This window comes from Podarcis cretensis (genome assembly GCF_951804945.1).
Source record: "Podarcis cretensis genome assembly, chromosome: 16".
In the NCBI taxonomy this organism is placed as follows: Eukaryota; Metazoa; Chordata; class Lepidosauria; order Squamata; family Lacertidae; genus Podarcis; species Podarcis cretensis.
Window position 1 is genome coordinate 1,883,946 of NC_137186.1, and position 20,629 is coordinate 1,904,574.

The window sequence follows — 20,629 nt, forward strand, 5'->3', positions numbered from 1 at the left end:
GTGTTTTGGCACCTGCTGGGGGCTCACATTCCACTGACAAGAGCCCCCACCCCACCAGACCTTCTCCTTTCCACCACAGCTTTCTCATTCTGGCCCAAACAATCATGGTGGCTGTTCATGGACCCAAGGGGGTGGGGCACTGGCCAGATGAGGCTGGGGACAGGGAGGAGAAGCCCCAGAGGGACCGGCTAGCCTTGGACAGATCCTGGGGAGCTCAATGAGCCATCCATGTGGAGGATCCTAGAAAGGTCTGGAGAAGGATATGGGAGACAGCTGTATGCCATCTTCCCCTCCCCTCTGAACTGTATTTAAGCCAGTTATTCTCAGTTAACGCTTATGTTGCTTTGTATTTATGTACTTAAGCTTGGATTTTTTTTGGGGGGGGGGATATTTACTGTCATATTCAATATTCCGTACATTTGTACTTCCAATGCTCTGTCTTTTCACGTTTTGAATGTTTGCTGTGAGCCCATTGTGGATCCACTCCATGGATCACTGCCTTGCCATGGCGAAGGGGCTTGAAGAACTCAGAGAAGCTATGAACTATGCCGAGCAGGGCACCCAAGATGAACAGGTCATAGTGGAGAGTTTTGACCAAACGTGATCCACCTGGAGGAGGAACCGGCAAGCCACTCCAGTATCCCTGCCAAGAAAACTCCATGGACAAAGACAACAGGCATATAAAAGTTATGACGCTGGAAGATGAGCCCCTCAGGTCGGAAGGCGTCCAACATGCTACTGGGGAAGAGCGGAGGGCAAGTACAAGTAGATCCAGAGCTGATGAAGCGGCTGGGCCAAAGCCGAAAGGACGCTCAGTTGCGGATATGCCTGGAAGCGAAAGGAAAGTCCAATGCTGTAAAGAAAAATATTGCATAGGAACCTGGAATGTAAGAACCATGAACATGGGTAAGTTGGAGGTGGTCAAAAATGAGATGGCAAGAATAAATATTGACATCAGTGAACTAAAATGGACGGGAATGGGTGAATTCAGTTTGGATGACCATCATATCTACTACTGTGGGCAAGAAACCCGTAAAAGAAATGGAGTGGCCCTCATAGTCAACAAAAGAGTGGCAAAAGCTGTACTGGGATGCAATCTCAAAAATGATAGAATGATCTCGATACGAATCCAAGGCAGACCTTTTAACATCACAGTAATCCAAGTTTATGCACCAACTACTGGTGCTGAAGAAACTGAAATTGACCAATTCTATGAAGACTTACAACACCTTATAGAAGTGACACCAAAGAAGGATGTTCTTCTCATTATAGGGGATTGGAATGCTAAAGTAGGGAGTCAAGAGATAAAAGGAACAACTGGCAAGTTTGGCCTTGGAGATCAAAACGAAGCAGGGCAAAGGCTAATAGAGTTCTGTCAAGAGAACAAGCTGGTCATCACAAACACGCTTTTCCAACAACACAAGAGACGACTCTACACATGGACATCACCAGATGGGCAGCATCGAAATCAGATTGATTATATTCTCTGCAGCCAAAGATGGAGAAGCTCTATACAGTCAGCAAAAACAAGACCTGGAGCTGACTGTGGCTCAGATCATCAGCTTCTTATAGCAAAATTCAAGCTTAAACTGAAGAAAGTAGGAAAAACCACTGGGCCGGTAAGATACAATCTAAGTCAAATCCCTTATGAATACACAGTGGAAGTGAGGAACAGGTTTAAGGATTTAGATTTGGTGGACAGAGTGCCTGAAGAACTATGGATGGAGGCTCGTAACATTATACAGGAGGCAGCAACGAAAACCATCCCAATGAAAAGGAAATGCAAGAAAGCAAAGTGGCTGTCCAATGAGGCCTTACAAATAGCGGGAGAGAGAAGGCAAGCAAAATGCAAGGGAGATCGTGAAACATACAGGAAATTGAATGCAGATTTCCAAAGAATAGCAAGGAGAGACAAGAAGACCTTCTTAAACAAGCAGTGCAAAGAAATAGAGGAAAGCAATAGAATGGGAAAAACCAGAGATCTGTTCAAGAAAATTGGAGATATGAAAGGAACATTTCGTACAAAGATTTCCATAATAAAGGACAAAAGTGGAAAGGACCTAACAGAAGCAGAAGACATCAAGAAGAGGTGGCAAGAATACACAGAGGAATTATACCAGAAAGAAACGGATGTCTCATATACCCCAGGTAGTGTGGTTGCTGACCTTGAGCCAGACATCCTGGAGAGTGAAGTCAAATGGGCCTTAGAAAGAACTGCAAATAACAAGGCCAGTGGAAGTGATGGTATTCCAGCTGAACTATTTAAAATTTTAAAAGATGATGCTGTTAAGGTGCTACACTCAATATGCCAGCAAGTTTGGAAAACTCAGCAGTGGCCAGAAGATTGGAGAAGATCAGTCTACATCCCAATCCCAAAGAAGGGCAGTGCCAAAGAATGCTCCAACTATCGCACAATTGCACTAATTTCTCACGCTAGCAAGGTTATGCTTAAAATTCTACAAGGAAGGCTCAAGCAGTATGTGGACCGAGAACTCCCAGAAGTGCAAACTGGATTTAGAAGAGGCAGAGGAACCAGAGACCAAATTGCAAACATGCGCTGGATTATGGAGAAAGCTAGAGAGTTCCAGAAAGACATTTACTTCTGCTTCATTGACTATGCAAAAGCCTTTGACTGTGTCGACCATGGCAAACTATGGCAAGTTCTTAAAGAAATGGGAGTGCCTGATCACCTCATCTGTCTCCTGAGAAATCTCTATGTGGGACAAGAAGCTACAGTTAGAACTGGATATGGAACAACTGACTGGTTCAAAATTGGGAAAGGAGTACGACAAGGCTGCATTTTGTCTCCCTGCTTATTTAACTTATATGCAGAATTCATCATGCGAAAGGCTGTGCTGGATGAATCCCTAGCCGGAATTAAGATTGCCGGAAGAAATATCAACAACCTCAGATATGCAGATGACACAACCTTGATGGCAGAAAGTGAGGAGGAATTAAAGAACCTTTTATTGAGGGTGAAAGAGGAGAGTGCAAAATATGGTCTGAAGCTCAACATCAAAAAAACGAAGATCATGGCTACTGGTCCCATCACCTCCTGGCAAATAGAAGGGGAAGAAATGGAGGCAGTGAGAGATTTTACTTTCTTGGGCTCCATGATCACTGCAGATGGTGACAGCAGCCACGAAATTAAAAGACGCCTGCTTCTTGGGAGAAGGGCAATGACAGGCCTAGACAGCATCTTGAGAAGTAGAGACATCACCTTGCCAACAAAGGTCCGTATAGTTAAAGCTATGGTTTTCCCAGTAGTGATGTATGGAAGTGAGAGCTGGACCATAAAGAAGGCTGATCGTCGAAGAATTGATGCTTTTGAATTATGGTGCTGGAGGAGACTCTTGAGAGTCCCATGGACTGCAAGAAGATCAAACCTCTCCATTCTGAAGGAAATCAGCCCTGAGTGCTCACTGGAAGGACAGATTGTGAAGCTGAGGCTCCAGTACTTTGGCCACCTCATGAGAAGAGAAGACTCCCTGGAGAAGACCCTGATGTTGGGAAAGATGGAGGGCACAAGGAGAAGGGGGTGACAGAGGATGAGATGGTTGGATAGTGTTTTCGAGGTTACCAGCATGAGTCTGACCAAGCTGCGGGGGGCTGTGGAGGACAGGAGTGCCTGGCGTTCTCTGGTCCATGGGGTCACGAAGAGTCGGACACGACTAAACGACTAAACAACAACAACAACAACATTTGTACTTCCAATGCTCTGTCTTTTCATGTTTTGAATGTTTGCTGTTAGCCCATTGTGGAAGGGACGTGTATAGATAAACTCAATCAATCCCAATCAAGAGGGAAGTATCTGAGCCAAGTGATCTTGGTTACTGGCACCCAGTTCCTAGTGAGGCTGGAACAATGCCAGAGTGACCTTTGTTCTTTGAGCTCAGTTCATAGAATAATCTGTGCATATGCTGAAGGCAGAAGTTAGAGAGCACCACTGTAGCCTATGATATGTCAAGCCAGTGCTTTTTTCCCCTGGGGGGACTCAGGGTGCACATAACCCTAAACATTTTGTGAAGCTTTGTACTTTTGTCCATTTACTGTATTTAGTTTTCCTGATTTGAACTATAAAATGGTGATTATCTTGAGTCAAAATGAGAGTACACCTAAAAAAATATTTTTTAAAAAGAAAAAAGCACTGGGTAGAACCAACTAATTCTAGTTCTCTCACTGCCTGCCCTACTGAGAGCTACTAAGGAGGAAGGGTCAAGTGGGAGGCTAGTAGAAAGTAAAAAAGGAATACAGGTGGGGAATGGTTAAGGACAGGTGGACGCTATCCTAAGGGAGGGAACAGTCTCCACTCTTGGGATGTGTTTCTGCACATTTGCAACTCTTTGTCCTCTTTGCAAGGGTTTAGCTGCAGGACTCTGAAAGGTTGGTGATCTCCAAATGTTGGTGAGAATCAAACACCTTTTCTTAACAGAAACCTTTAACAGGAACACAGGCAGGTGTATAACACACAAGGAAGCACCCTGAGGTCACACACTCCTCCCCCTCCTCCTCCTCCCCCTCCTCCCCTGGTTCTTGCTTGGAATTACCTTTGTACCTGTAACTTAACTGATCCTTGCTGTTATATAAGGGGATGAACAAAGAGCACAAACAGCCTTGCTGGTATGAAGAGGAGGATCTGATTGCTGGTAAGCGAGAAGACGGATGGAGCTGACCGTTGTGTTTGCAAGTTCACGACTCTTGCGAAGAAGACCCTATACTCGGGCAATGCTTATAAGATGGATGAACCGGCTTATTTTGGGGCACCTATCCTGTGCAGAAAAATGAAGCTGTCCTTCTCAGGGTGGTGAAACAGAGGCACACAGGCAGGACCTGAGCTCAACAGCAGCAAGTCTTCCCATTGGTGAGTCCAAGAAAGGGGCATTCTGGTGCCTCACTGCCACTCATGGCTCTCTGCACCTCTGGAGAGATACGATGGAGGATTTTTCTCACAGAAGGCCTCTTCTTCAGACTATTGCTTTACTCTTCCTTGGGTAAGGACTTCACTGCTTTCTCTCTCTCACTCACTCAAAAACCACAAGTAACCCACCTATATGCATTGTTATGAAGAGATAAATTATTGGCAATATTGGTTACTAGCACTCAGGGTCTCCTCTCCCCAGTTGGACCCCTCCCAGAACACCCTGGCTGGCTTCAAAGGAAGCTCCAACAGAACGCTTTTGAGAGTTCAATTGTATGTGTGATATTTGTTACTGAGCTGAACTTGGGAGAACAATCTGAAGGAATGATGGTGGTGATCATCTCCCCTAAAGGTGTGGAGTGGAATGGATTAAAAACACAGGACATGGTGACTGCAAGTCAACCTCATCTCTAGGGCAGAAATGTTTTCCTGCAGGATATTTTCCTGTGATGTGTCAGTTATTCCCCAACACAAAATAAATGTCAGTTTAGAGCAAACAGTGAATTAGAGGAGCCAACCAATGAGCAGGAAAAGGCAACTGGGGATCTTGGTGGAACAGAGTCAGTTTCCCCCAAATTTGACCAATGGGCAGATGTTCCCCAAAACAGATGTTCCCCAAAATTTGACCAATGGGCAGCTTTGAAAAGATTTAAGTGATTAATTGATTTCTTTAGATACAGTTGACATTCAGACCCCACACTATTTTATTTCTAAACTGTATTCTGGGCCAATCTTCTGTCTGAGTTTTTCTGGATCCCAGTTCCTGGACACCAGGACTTGATTCTTGGAATATAACTTTGGACTTGTAACAACTTCCTTCTCTTACAGTAAAGGGCCACATTGCTATAACAGCCAGGAGAATGGAATAAATGTTTAACTAGAGAGAGTTGGGCAGTTCAAGTGGGTCAATATACAATTCAGCAACAGTTAAGATTAATCTTGGACATTGTAAACTTTCTTGGATTTTGGTCTCAAATACCTGAGAGACTACTTTCTTCCCCTACTCCATCTCAGCTGTTAAAATAATACTAATACTAATACTAATTAATAATAATAATAATAATAATAATAATAACAACAACAACTTTTATTTATATCCCACCCTCCCCGGCTGAAGGTGGGCTCAGGGCAGATAACAACTAAAGTAGGGGCACTCTTGGTACTTTCACCTCCCTCAAACAGTTGGGGGAGTGCCAGCCCAGGAGAGGACCTTCTTTGTGACAGGCTGCTAAATTGTAGACGTCCCTCCCTACAGAGTTGCACCCGACACCTTTAGTGTAGAGTTTCCATTATATGCTGAAGAGTCACCTCTTTACCCTAACGTTGACACCTGCAATATAATTTTTATCTTTTTATAATATTTATTTTATTAAAGGTAAAGGTAAAGGTACCCCTGCCCATATGGGCCAGTCTTGACAGACTCTGGGGTTGTGTGCCCATCTCACTTAAGAGGCCAGGGGCCAGCGCTGTCCAGAGACACTTCCGGGTCACGTGGCCAGCGTGACAAAGCTGCATCTGGCGAGCCAGAGCCGCACACGGAAACGCCGTTTACCTTCCCGCTAGTAAGCGGTCCCTAATTATCTACTTGCACTCGGAGGTGCTTTCGAACTGCTAGGTTGGCAGGCGCTGGGACCGAGCAGCGGGAGCGCACCCCGCCGCAGGGATTCGAACCGCCGACCGTTCGATTGGCAAGCCCTAGGCGCTGAGGCTTTAACCCACAGCGCCACCTGCGTCCCTTATTTTATTACTTTTCCATTAATAACAATCCAACATAGACCACATAATTACAATACCAAATCATAATTCAATTAAAAAAGCCAATTGTCAGATTCCAAATTAAACATTTTGGTTGACTTCCCCTGTTCTGATTTTGGGAAATTTTAAGGAGATGTTGATTCCTTGTTCCCTCTCCAATCCACTTCTTTGATCCAAATAATATAGTTCCGATGTTGATCCTTTATTTTAACAGCCACTGGTGTGTTGACTTTCATTTGGATTTAACTGTTCCATATCCTTTAATTTGGAAGAGGAGTTTGTATCTGGTAACTCCGTGTGGAATTGTTGTTGTTGTTAACATTCAATCTTATTTCTTGTTGCAATCAATCATTTTCGGCAAATCCCCCCCCCCCGGACTCAGTATTACTGCATAGTGACCTTTCGCCCTCTTGCTTCTCTTAAAACTGAAAGTGGTCTGGTGTCTGGCCATTACTCCAGCCTGACTTCCAGCTTTTTCTTTGAATTCTTTCCCATCTAATAATAATAATAATAATAATAATTTTTATTTATACCCCGCCATCCCCAGCCAAGGCCAGGCTCAGGGCGGTTTACAAGCAATAATAAATACAACTTTAATGATTACAACTTAAAAACAAAATTAAAATACAACATTAAAATAATGAAACATTAAAATATTAAAATGTAGCCTCATCGCAGGAGGAGAAGGAAAAGAAAAAAGAAAGAGAGGGAGGGAATCAAATTGGCTCCAAGCCAAAGGCCAGGTGGAACAGCTCAGTCTTACAGGCCCTGCGGAAAGAAATCAGATCCTGCAGGGCCCTGGTCTCATGAGACAGAGCGTTCCACCAGACCGGAGCCAGAGTTGAAAAGGCCCTGGCTCTGGTCGAAGCCAATCTAACTTCCTTAGGGCCCGGGACTACTAGGGTATTGCTATTTATGGACCTTGAGGCTCTCCATGGAGCATACCAGGAGAGGCAGTCCCATAGGTATGAGGGTCCTAGGCCATGAAGGGCTTAAAGGTCAAAAGCAGCACCTTAAATCTGACCCTGTACTCCACCAGGAGCCAGCGCTGCTTGAATATGCTCCCATGGCAGAGACCTCATGAGGAGCCTCGCTGCAGCATTCTGTACCCGCTGGAGTTTCTGGGTCAGCTTCAAGGGCAGCCCCGCGTAGAGCGAATTACAGTAGTCAAGCCTGGAGATGACCGTTGCATGGATCACTATGGCCAGGTTGGGGCGGGAAAGGTAAGGGACCAACTGCTTCATGCGGAGAAGGTGGAAAAATGTCGCCTTGGCTGTTGCTGTAACCTGCGCCTCCATGGAAAGGGAGGCGTCAAGGATTACACCCAAACTCTTAACAGAAGGCAATGGCACTAATTGGGCCCCCACAAGAGAAGGGAGTTGGTCCCTCATCCCCATGCCACCCCTACCCAGCCATAGGACTTCTGTCTTCGAAGGATTTAGTTTCAATCGGCTCCCACGAAACCATCCAGCCACAGCTTCCAAGCATCTGGTCAGTGCGTTTGGGGCCAAGTCAGTGTGGCCATCCATCAGCAGATAGAGCTGAGTGTCATCAGCATATTGGGGACAGCCCAGCCCAAAGCTCCGGATAATCTGGGCAAGGGGGTGCATAAAGATGTTAAAAAGCATCGGGGAGAGAATTGCGCCCTGCGGCACTCCACACACCAAGGAGTGGCATGACGACATTTCCCTCCCTAGTGCCACCCTCTGTCCCCGACCAGAGATAAAAGAGCACAACCAGTTATGGGCTATGCCCTGTATCCCCACGTCTGCGAGGTGGTGGTCCAGAAGATCATGATCGACCATGTCAAAGGCTGCTGACAAATCTAAAAGGATCAGCAGTCCTGACCCGCCTCGATCCAGTTGTCTACGGAGATCATCTGTTAGGGCAACCAGAGCCGTCTCGGTCCCAAAACCAGGACGGAAACCCGACTGAAATGGATCTAAAGCCGATAACAAGCTGATATCACAACAACACACTAATAAATCAAAGTTCAAGTCCTCCATAGGAGGGTGTTGCCACATAACATCCCAATATTTCCCACAGTTCCATTCTCTCAGTTAATCCGTAAGCATTATAAAGTTCTTATTGATTCCCTCTTGCAGTCCATTAATAATCACAATCCATTAGAAGCTAACTTTCATCTTCAATTAAGAGCTGCCAAATCATAAAACAGGACAGTGAATACATAAAAGAGAAAGCAAAGGCTTCTCTCCACCACATACCAATCCAAACACAATGAAAATCTTCTCCGGATCGAGACCTTGGCACTCAGTGGCTGATTCATTTAGCAGGTTAACATGTCTCCTTCTTCCAGAACATGCCTGTTTCTTAAGTCTGAATTCTGATATATCTTAAAAAACAGAAGAACCTCCGCTCATGGTGACAGCATTGGAGAGTTTCCGATGCATGCAGTGCTATGCACTCAGCATCCCCTCCGCCCTGCATTCTGCAGGAGCAGGAGGCAGGTATCAGACAATCTGTGAGTGAGAGCTCCCTCCATCCACCGACCCTGGAGGAGGGGGCATTGCAAGGATAATTACTCTCAAATTATCCTTAATTAGCTGCATGCCTGGGGTTCGCTATCGTTGGAACTGCTGTTCACCATGGTGACAATACCGGAAGTCCTCTGCAAATTAATTGTAAGGAAACCTCCCTATTACATTTTAAGACTGCATTTTAAAGTGCTGTGACCTGCTCTGGGAACTCATAATGGAGCTAAAAACAATAATGATACTAATTTTCACCTTTGTTTGTATCTCCTCCCCCCCCCCACCCTCCGCTCACTAGAAACTTTAAGCCATGCAGTGGGGAATCCAACCCATCAGCTGAAGGGAATCCTGGGAGGATTAGTCTTGTTTCCTGCCAACGTATCTCAAGGAAAAACAGTGCAGAAAATTGAATGGGACTTCTGCCCACAAAGTGGTGGCCTGGGCTTCTGGCTGGGGGAATTCAGTCATGGGAAACTGGAGCACCCAAGTCCCTCCGACCGGTTTGGACAACGGCTAGACATGGTGGACGAGACAACCCTGAGGATCAAAGACCTGGAGTTGGATGACGGTGGGATCTACAATGCTCGCATCTGGCTTACTAAGGCACAGTTTCAAGAACAGAGTTTCAGCCTCACTGTTTATGGTAAGTGGCTCATGGAATAGGATCAGCAGCATTTTGAAACATAGGTACTAAGAGGCATGTGGGACACAAAAATTCTGTTGCTTTCATTTGTGTTGCACAGAGTCAGTGCCAACACCACAGATAAACCACCAAGTGGAATCCAAGACTCCAGAGGGATGTAATGTGACCTTGCGATGCCACACACCTGGAAAGGAAGAGCTCAGTATCTCGTGGGAAACAGGGGGTCCACACAGGGCCTTGGGAAAGAGTGTGAATCAGTACCAGGTTTCTGACAATGGCCAGGAGCTTCATGTCTTCTACTGGAACAGTTCTTTCAACTCCAAATTCACCTGCCTGGTCAGCAATCCTGTTGACCAAAAGAGAGCCTTGTTTGACTTGTTCAACATCTGCCAGAGTAATGAAGGTGAGCTAGCCCTTAACATGAAGGATTTGGGGAGATGTGTTTGTATTAATAAATGCTGCTCTTCGCATGCTTGTGAGCAGAATTGGAGCATACACAGAGCTCTTTGAAGACTGATCTGACCCTGTGAATTGCTGCCGCCGCCCCCGTCTCCTCCTATTCCTAGCTTAAGACATTGAGTCAGAGCAGGAAAGTGGGTCTGACAGGGCACTCACAGCCCAAATCATTACAATACAAAGGGGAAAGATTAGCAACACTTGCTTAATTCTTGTTATTTATTCTACTGCTCTCAGCCAGGTTGTGAGCATGTGACTCTGAATCTTGGGGTCATGAGTTGAAGCCACACATTGGGCCAAAGATTGCTGCAATGCAGGGGGTTGGACTAGATGACTCTAGTTGTCCCTTCAAATTCCACACTTCTATGATTCTATGAGAGTCACTCTGGCAATTGTCATTAGAGTATGTTTTGAGAAACTCTTATTGTTCATTGCAGGTGGACACCTTCAACTCTTGAGTCAATTGGTTATCCCTTCCCAGATAGTTTTTCTGGTGATAATGGTGGTGGTGATGATGATGATGGGGATGGGGATGGTGATGGTGATGGGGATGCGCTGGAAAATAAGAAAAGAAAGGAATAAAAGAGGTAGGACCATCTCTATTGATCTTCTTCCCATCTCTTCCGAGGTGGGGGCTTCCTGCCAAATATGCCTCTTCCTTTATTTTGCTTATTCTGAGGGGCAGAGACTGGTCAGTGCCATGGACTCAATAATGTGGCTCATGTTGTGTTCCACAGGTGTTCACTCCCTGAAACAAAAGGGGAACAGTCCTCTTGCACTCCAGAACTCAAAAATGATCAACCCAGAAGATGGTGATGATGAGGTGAGATGAGCGGTATGCAAAGTAATGATGGAGTGACTGCAGATAATAACAATGAAAGCATCTGATACGTTTGGCATTTAATACTTACAATATTATTATTTAAATTGTAATTTTTTAAAAAAAGAAACAAAAAGAGGCCAGTGACCCAATAATAAATGGCCATCAATTTGGCACAACCCGTCTCTATGAACCATCTCTGCTCATCTGCAGGAGGGTTCTCTTAAAAATATATTTAGCTGGCACCGGACTCCATCCCTTCCAGCCAAAATGAATACTAGTATCTCTCCTTTGTGCTGAAAAGTCTCATATTTCCATGCACGGTGAAACTGCATGTTGGTCTACTCCTTTGGGGGAAAGGTGTTTCACATCATTTCCAAAATTACGAACCAAGCCCCTCCACCCACATCAGCTCTTTCCTTGTTATCAATAGAATCAAATTTAAACAATAACCTTAAATGCTGACTTTGTATTTTTTCCTATTATCAGCAGCCTGATCCGCTATAGCCCGATACTGGAAACAACCTATGGAAATCCCATTTGAAATCTGGGTAAATGGACTTCCGGAGGCGGCGCGTCCGGCAATGGCTGCCCTCATCTAACTGCGAAGAGGGAGCTCCGCAGGAACGGGTCTTCCGCTACGGCGCAGCGGAGACCCACACCGGAAAACCACAGGCAGCGTAAGCCTGTGGCCGTGGGACTCGGCGGGCACCAGGAGCGCTCCCCGAAACGTTGAAGGGACCTCGTAAGAGGCCCCCGAACGTAGAAGGGGGTGCGGTGCTGTGAGTCAATCGCTCTTTCTGCGGAGTGAAGCCGCGTAGCTGCTGTCGGCGAGCGCTGTCCTCTTTTCCTGGAATCATTCGGCTTGGAACCAACAACTCGTGAGTAAGACAAGAAAAGATAAGGTTTGGGACTAAATTTTCGCTAATTTGGCTAAAAACGAGAGATGCAACCAGGAAGTCCGTCTCTTGCTACTGCTTAAGATTTAAAGCAAAGGCTTTGACGCTTGGAGCCTTTGAAGAGCTGTCAAAGGATAATCAATTCTTACATCTACTTAAGCTACTTCAGGACTTAACTTTTGAAAGTTTTATTTTAATCTATGAACTGTCTGATACCTCCACTGTTGGATTTACAAATTGGTAAAGAATCCCAGGCAGTCGGACTGCCTAGACATCAGAACTGTCAGATTGCAAGACTTTGATATTTTGTTACTGGAGCCAGTTTTAGCTGAGCCTAAATGGAACTGTTGCTTTGAATTGTTACATCTTGCACTTATTGAGACATTGTTATATATTGAGACCAACTCTGCTAAATACAACTGCTGAAGGTTTTTCAAGAAATTAAAGGCTTTTAACTGATATTAATTAATTTGACTTCTTCCCTACAATACAAGTGGACTCCCCCTAGAGGATCTTTGGATTTACAATTATATGTGACTTTCCTTTTGGTTTCCTTTCCTCCTATGTGGTTGTTTATCTCATGGGCTTGTGGATTCCCATGAGAACATACTCAGTTTGACTTTGTCTCGTAGACAGAAGTGGAATGAGCGGCACTGGGAGACAAACAAGAGCGGGCAAAGCAAAAAAAGCAAACAACTTTGAATTTACTTTCCCAGCCGCGCAGATCATGAGCAGCTGTCGGGTGAAGATATGGCAGCAGGTGGAACTGCTTCAGTATTAGACAAAATACTTGAAAAATTGGAAGGCCTAGATAAAAAGGTGGATGAACAAACGGCAAAGATTGACCAGACCAGAGACTCTGTTAATAAGTTAACTGAACAAGTTATTTCGAACGCTCAAGCAATTAGCAATTTATCTGAATCCACTGTAGAAAATCGGAGATTGGCAGAGGAAGCTATTCAGAGAACTGCAGTATTGGAGCAGGAGGTGAGACCACTCCATAAGCAGGTTGGGGAACAACAGGCCTATCTGTCTATGATTGAACTTCGGGCCAGGGAAAACAACCTAAAATTGAGGTTTATACCAGAACTTGAACACGAACAAGGGAACTTAACTGAGTTTTTAACAAAAGAATTTTCCAAGTGGTGGCCTTTGGAGGAGGAAAAGGATTTTAAAATTGTGACTGCCTTCAGACTTGGAAAACTTATAAGGGAGGACAAGCCCAGAGACTGTTTGATTACCCTGAGATCCAAGGAGGAAAGGGATAAAATACTAGGACTACATTACGGAAAGTCACTCGAAATTTTGGACAAAAGAACAGAGATTTACAAGGATATTCCTAAACAACTTTTGGTTCTTAGATCTACCTACCTTGAATTAGTCAAGCTGTTGAGGAGCAACCTGATTATCTTTAGGTGGGAATTTCCACAAGGACTATCTTTTACGTTCAGGGAGAAGAAGATTAAAATTAAAACAGCTGAAGACAGAGATAAATTTTTGAATTCGTACGGAGAGGACCTTCAGAAAGGGATTGAATGACCCTCAGGGGTTGGACCACAGCCTGAACCTACATCTACACCTCTGGGGCCTGTAGACCAGGATAAAAAGATACCACCACTAGAACAATAACAGATTTGACCAGGATGTCTCTGCAACTTCTGAGTTGGAACATAAATGGCGCTAACATCCCGGAGAAAAGGAGAAGGATATTTCATATTTTGAAAAAAGAACAATTGGACGTTATTTGCTTGCAAGAAACACATGTGACTAGGCTACATAGAAAAGTGTTAATAAATAAAAGATTAGGCCAAGAATTTATTTCATCGGACCGAGTAAAGAAAAGAGGTGTGGTGATATATGCAAAAGAGAGCCTGTCACCAAAATTTCTATTTAAAGATGAACAAGGACGAATTTTGGCAATAGAGATCCAGACCCAAGGAGAAAAGTTTTTGTTATTAGGAATTTATGCGCCAAATGAGGGAAAATCGGAATTCTACAAGAAGCTGCACGAGATCATGCTGGACTATCTGGACTATGATAACATCATCATGATGGGAGATTTGAATGGAGTGGTATCAACCAACATGGATAAGTCACATAGCCCAAACGTGACAAAAGACGGCAGACTACCGAAAACATTCTTTGACATGACTGACAACATGGACTTGATTGACATTTGGAGAACAAAGAACCCTCTAGGAAGAGAAGGAACATTCTTTTCTGAAGCCCAACTGACATGGACAAGAATCGACCAAATTTGGATAACCAGAGGCCTGGCACCCAAGATAAAAAAAGTGGAAATCTGTCCAAAGACTTGCTCCGACCATAATGTGGTGAAGATGGATATGAGATTAACTCCAACCGGCTCCTTTAGATGGAGGATGAATGACAACTTGTTTAGAGATCAGAACATTATTAAAAAGGCCCAAAAAGCTTTGAAGGACTATTTTGAGAAAAACCTGAATACTACCTAAATGTGGATTACAAAATATTTGCAGACATTTTAGCTAGTAGATTTAAAAAAGTTTTAAATGAAGTAATTCACAAGGACCAGGCAGGCTTTCTCCCAGGTAGACATTTGTTTGCAAACAGAAGGAACATTATTGATATTTTGGAACTCTTGCAAACAAACATTAATACAAAAGCAGTCTTGATATTTATAGATGCGGAGAAGGCCTTTGACAATATCTCCTGGAAGTTTATGAAGAAAAATTTGGAAGGAATGGGAGTGGGGCGGGGGTTTTACAATGGGATAGAGGCAATTTATTCAGAGCAAAAGGCAAAACTGATAGTTAACAATGTGGTGACAGAAGAGTTTAGAATTGAAAAAGGAACACGACAAGGTTGCCCTATATCCCCTTTGTTATTTATATCGGTCCTAGAAGTGCTCTTGAATATGATCAGAGGAGACCGGTTGGTGGAAGGTATCCAGGTCTGAGTGAAACAATATAAACTGAAAGCATTTGCAGATGACCTAGTTTTGACCTTACAGGAGCCAGAGCCTAGTACTAAAAGGGTTTTGCAACTGATTTATGAGTTTGGTCGAGTGGCGGGATTTAAACTTAACAAGCAAAAAACTAAGGTTTTGGAAAAAAATTTGACTTCTTCAGAATCATAAAGGTTTCAGAAAGAGACAGAATTAAATGTGGTTAAAAAAGTGAGATACCTAGGGGTAAATATAACAGCGAAGAACAGGAACTTATTTAAAGACAATTATGAAAAATGTTGGTCTGAAATTAAAAGGAATCTAGATGCTTGGTCAAGACTGAAACTTTCTTTGACAGGACGTATTGCTGCAATTAAGATGAATGCATTGCCAAAAATGTTATTTTTGTTTCAAACTTTGCAGATTGTGGACAAAATGGAGTGTTTTGGGAGGTGGCAGAGAGATATTTCAAGATTTGTCTGGCAGGGCAAAAAGCCCAGAATTAAGTTTAAGATATTAACTGACGCAAAAGAAAGAGGGGGATTTGCCCTGCCAGACTTAAAGTTGTATTATGAATCAGCAGCTTTCTGCTGGTTGAAAGACTGGCTACTTCTTGAGAACACTGATGTTTTAGATTTGGAAGGATTCAACAATGCGTTTGGGTGGCATGCATATCTGTGGTATGACAAGGCTAAAATACATAAGAATTTCAAGAACCATGTTGTCAGAAAAGCAGTTTTTAATGTCTGGTTGAAATATAAAGACTTATTGGAAAACAAGACCCCAAGGTGGTTATCACCAATGGAGGCTAAGGCCGTGAAAAAACTCAATATGGAGGCCAAATGGCCGAAATATTGGGAAATAATAGAAAAAGATGGAGATAACTGGAGGTTGCAGAGTATGGATAAAATAAAAGATAAAGTGCGAGATTGGCTACATTATGCTCAGATTAAAGAAGTTTTCAAGTTGGATAAAAAGGTAGGATTCCAGGTGGAAAAATCAAAGTTAGAAACTGAACTGTTAGAACCCAGCTCTAAGATACTTTCAAGAATGTATAATTTGCTGTTAAAATGGAATACACAGGATGAAATGGTCAAATCAGCCATGATAAAATGGGCACAGGACATAGGGTACAACATCATGTTTGCTGACTGGGAAAAGTTATGAACCACAGGTTTGAGATTTACGGCATGTAATGCCCTGAAAGAAAATATTATGAAAATGACATACAGGTGGTACATGACCCCAGTCAAGCTTGCAAAGATATACCATGTGTCTGATAATAAATGTTGGAAGTGTAAAGTTGCTGAAGGAACATTCTTTCACCTCTGGTGGACTTGCCCTAGAGTGAAGGTTTTCTGGGAAATGATTTATAATGAACTGAAAAAGGTATTTAACTATACCTTCCTTAAGAAACCAGAGGCCTTTCTCTTGGGCATTGTTGGTCAGAGTGTGCAAAAGAAGGATTGAACCTTTTTTATGTACGCTACAACAGCAGCAAGGATACTCATCGCTAAAAGCTGGAAAACTCAAGAATTACCCACACTGGAAGAATGGCAGATGCAACTGATAGACTATATGGAACTGGCGGAGATGACGGGCAGAATCCGAGACCTGGGAGAAGAACTGGTGGAGGAAGACTGGAAGAAACTCAAGGACTATCTACAAAAATATTGCAAATTGTATGATTGTTAAGAAAGATGTAAGATTAGCAAAAACATGGCTTCAACAAACTAGTTATAAAGAATATAAATTTAAATTCAATTGGAAGATGAAAAGATAAATTTGGGATAAGAAATATTTTATGATTAAGCTTCAATAAGAGTATGTTAAACCCCAAAATTAAATTAAATATTGGAAAATTATATCATATGAATCAAATTAAGTTAATAATTTGCTGGTAAAATTTATGTTTAGAAAGCAGGAACAAGAGATGTGAGGAAGTCCAAAGTTGAGAATGAAATGTGGATAATGGAAAATATTATGTTATTATGTATGTTTTTTATTGGTTATATAAAATTTAAAAAATATTATTATAAAAAAAAAGAATGCTGATGATGACAAGAAAAAAAAATGAAATCTGGGTAAATAACATTTGGAATTACCATACAATTACCATAAAATGGTATTTAAAGGCACTTCAAAGAGCGACACTTGAGGCGAGACTTGGCTTCCATTCTTATCCTTTATAAAATGAGACAGAATATATAGTTTTATTCCAACCACAACATCAGAATCTCTGTGGAGAGGCTACTTGAATTGACAATGCATAAATAAATGTATTGCTTGTGTACTGTGTGCTGCATATGAAACTTAATAAGATTGTACCACTGGACAAGTTACTGTAGTTATATGTTGCTCTTGTATTTACAATAAAACCAATAAAAGTTATTTGGATTAAAGAAAACAAAAACAGGCCAGTGATGAAAACAAAAATGACAGTGATGAAAAAACTTTAAATGATTATGGCGGAGGGGAGGCAGAGGAACATGCAAGCCCAGTTAAAGTGAGCAGAATTGAACCCTCCCCTCTCCAGCTAGTGAATGGAGGATTCAGCCCTCTGGCCGCAGGGCTCTGCTTCCCACATCCTCCCCCCAGTGAACCCAACAAGACTGCGCTCTCCCCTCACCAGCTGTTCTGGACTCTTCCCAAAATACTACTGTCATCATTTATTTAACCTGGAATCTCAGATAATTGAGTACTGGAGAATGGAAATGACATATTTTTGTCAATTCAAAATGGCCAATTCCACCCGTTCTCTTAGGGACTTAGTTATTTATGGCAAGTTCTACAGTGGAACTAGAAAGCTAGCCCTAAAGGCTGGAACTGAGGTGCAGGAAAGATTCCTGCTCTTAGGCAAATGTGTATCCTCCTTAGAGAACTCTGGACCTGGACGGGACTTTAATTTTCTCCAGGGTTCAGGTGAGCCCAGATGCCCAGAAATTCTTTTAGGAGTTGACTCCCCAGAGTCCCTCCTCTCATATTTTTTCTCCAGTGCATATTGAACACTGAATCCCACAGATTGACATGGGAGATCAGCCACATCTCCTGGAGCCACTGCCAAGGAATTCATTGAAGGTTCCTCAGGGGAAAGACCCATTGAAGATCTCCCAAAGCTGCCAGTTGAGTCGGAGCTACAGTCTACCCAGCACCTTTAAATACTCATCCCAAGAGTCCCGTGACCAGGCCAAAGGGTAACATACCAAGACTTATCCCGTGACTATGGATGGGGTCTCCTTGAGAGCAAGGAATCTCAGGAATGCCTTCATGACCAGCACCAGCAAGAGTGTATAAGGCACTCGTCTTAGTCTTGCTGTTGATGGAAACAGCACAGGCAAGAAGGGGTGAGTGAAGATACACATCAGGAACAGGGGATTGCCTTGCCTCCTCTCTCTTCCTACTTTGCTTGGACTCTGGTTAACACTTTTATATACGTGTGTGTGTGTGTCTGAAGAAGTGTACATGCACATGAAAGCTTATAAATAGAACAAACTTAGTTGGTCTCTAAGGTGCTACTGGACATTTTTATTATTATTATTTCGACTGAAAACAGAAAACAACTGAGGGACACTAGCAATACAAGAGAACTCCTTTCCCCTTGTCCCAGGTGTGAACAGAGACTGGGGTTTTGGAAAGTTGCCAGGGTAACTGCTCTGTGGGGGGTGGGGTGGTGGAGGGCTACTGGGAGGAAGAAGGAGGAGGAAGAGCTGAGATCTATCTTGGGCATGTTGTCTGCAGGCACTGCTGCCCCTTGAAATGACCAAGCCATAAGATCTGGAATCCCTCCATGCAGACTGAAGGTGTAAATAGGTGAATAAACCATAGTTCTTAAAGCTACAACAGTCTCTGTCTTGCCTTCCATTCTCCAAAGGGAAACAGATCCTCTTTGGGTGCCTGGGATCCCATGGGCTCCTTCCACCACTGGGCAAAGAGGGGGGCAGGCACCCGACTTTTGCAACAATACATTGGACTGGAGCACAAGGTTGTTTTCCCTCTTCTCCCTTTCAAATCATCCACAAAGAGATTTTCTTTTCGGAAGGAGACATATTTTCCCTACCAATGAGACTAAAAAGGAGGGAGGCAAATAATTAACAGCAGCAGAGTGACGATGCTTTTCTGGTGTCAATAAGCAGGGAGTTTCCAAGCGTAGTGCTGCCAACACTGAAGGATCAATCCCTTGGAAGTGCAAAGCAAACATATTGGCATTTATACATCATTTATACATTTATAGATCTCCAGGTGTCATGTTTCAAAAGGAGAAAGAGAGAGAGAGAAGTTCAACAAGTGGGGCGGGATCCCAGCTTCAGCACCACCCATATCCACCCCAGAGTGGCTTGCTCTCCCCCTGAACTTCTCAAAATAAGCTGGGCTAGATATCCTGAAGGCACATTTACCCACAGAGACCTTCCCTGGTTTCCACATGGTCCCATCTCTCCTCCCCTCCATTTTAGCAAAGCAATTTTACTTAATTTAACACATTATGTTTTATTTTCACTAATGCTTGTATTGCTTGGTACACCTTATGATTAATGCATACAAAACATTCATGCTCTGATGTGCACACATTTTCCCAGTACATGCATGTTTGTACATATCAATAGAATGCTGAACAGCAAAGCAAAATTCAGACCAGTGTGGATTTCATCTGTCATGGATGGTTTAGCTAAGATTCCTGCATTGAAGGGGTTTGGACTAGATGGACCCTTGGAAGTCTTTCGAAATCCACAATTCTATGATTCAAACTAAATGTTAAAATCAACAGGGAGTTACTAAACATATAGATACAAAAAGGTGATGCCTCAAATAAAAGAACTGCAACTTGAATTGAATTTCTGTGTCGGCACCTGGTGTACATTTCCTGTTCTTAGCTCACAGCTTTCTCAGCCTGGATGACTGTGGACAAGTTTATCAGTTACTTCACACAATTTCCCTCTTAGAGGGAGCTTTGGGGCTGCAGCTTTTCTTATGCCTGAGAACAAAAGCAGGAGCCTCGTGATCCTTCTCTCCTTTGGCCCATGGATCTTCTCTTCCCTGGGTAAGTCCCTGGGTAGGAAAAGTTGAATGCATAGGGCAGGCATCCCCAAACTCGGCCCTCCAGATGTTTTGGGACTACAACTCCCACCATCCCTAGCTAACAGGACCGGTGGTCAGGGATGATGGGAGTTGTAGTCCCAAAACATCTGGAGGGCTGAGTTTGGGGATGCCTGAAATAGGGGGACAATCTGTAGGTTTGCTTAGTTATGAAGGGGAAAGTAACTGATAATGCTGAGCTCATCTGGAGAATAGGCCCCCCTCCCTGAAAATCCCCCCCATCTCAGGGTCAATGTGTTTTGGCACCTGCTGGGGGCTCACATTCCACTAACAAGAACCCCCACCCCCCCAGACCTTCTCCTTTCCACCACAGCTTTCTCATTCTGGCCCAAACAATCATGGTGGCTGTTCATGGACCCAAGGGGGGGGGGGGGGGCGCTGGCCAGATGAGGCTGGGGACAGGGAGGAGAAGCCCCAGAGGGACCGGCTGGCCTTGGACAGATCCTGGGGAGCTCAATGAGCCATCCATGTGGAGGATCCTAGAAAGGTCTGGAGAAGGATATGGGAGACAGCTGTATGCCATCTTCCCCTCCCCTCTGAACTGTATTTAAGCCAGTTATTCTCAGTTAACGCTTATGTCGCTTTGTATTTATGTACTTAAGCTTGGATTTTTTTTTTGGGGGGGGGGG

At 43.6% G+C, this 20,629-nt stretch overlaps 1 protein-coding gene across 1 annotated transcript in view; it reads left to right on the forward strand.

Moving 5' to 3' along the window:
- LOC307205503 (hemicentin-1-like) overlaps positions 1–20,629 on the forward strand; it is a 157,725-nt gene that overhangs the window by 20,548 nt on the left and 116,548 nt on the right. The window contains exon 6 of the mRNA XM_079957927.1: positions 9,464–9,808. Within this exon, the coding sequence (XP_079814053.1) occupies positions 9,464–9,808 (345 nt within the window). The remainder of the gene's footprint in view (positions 1–9,463; positions 9,809–20,629) is intronic.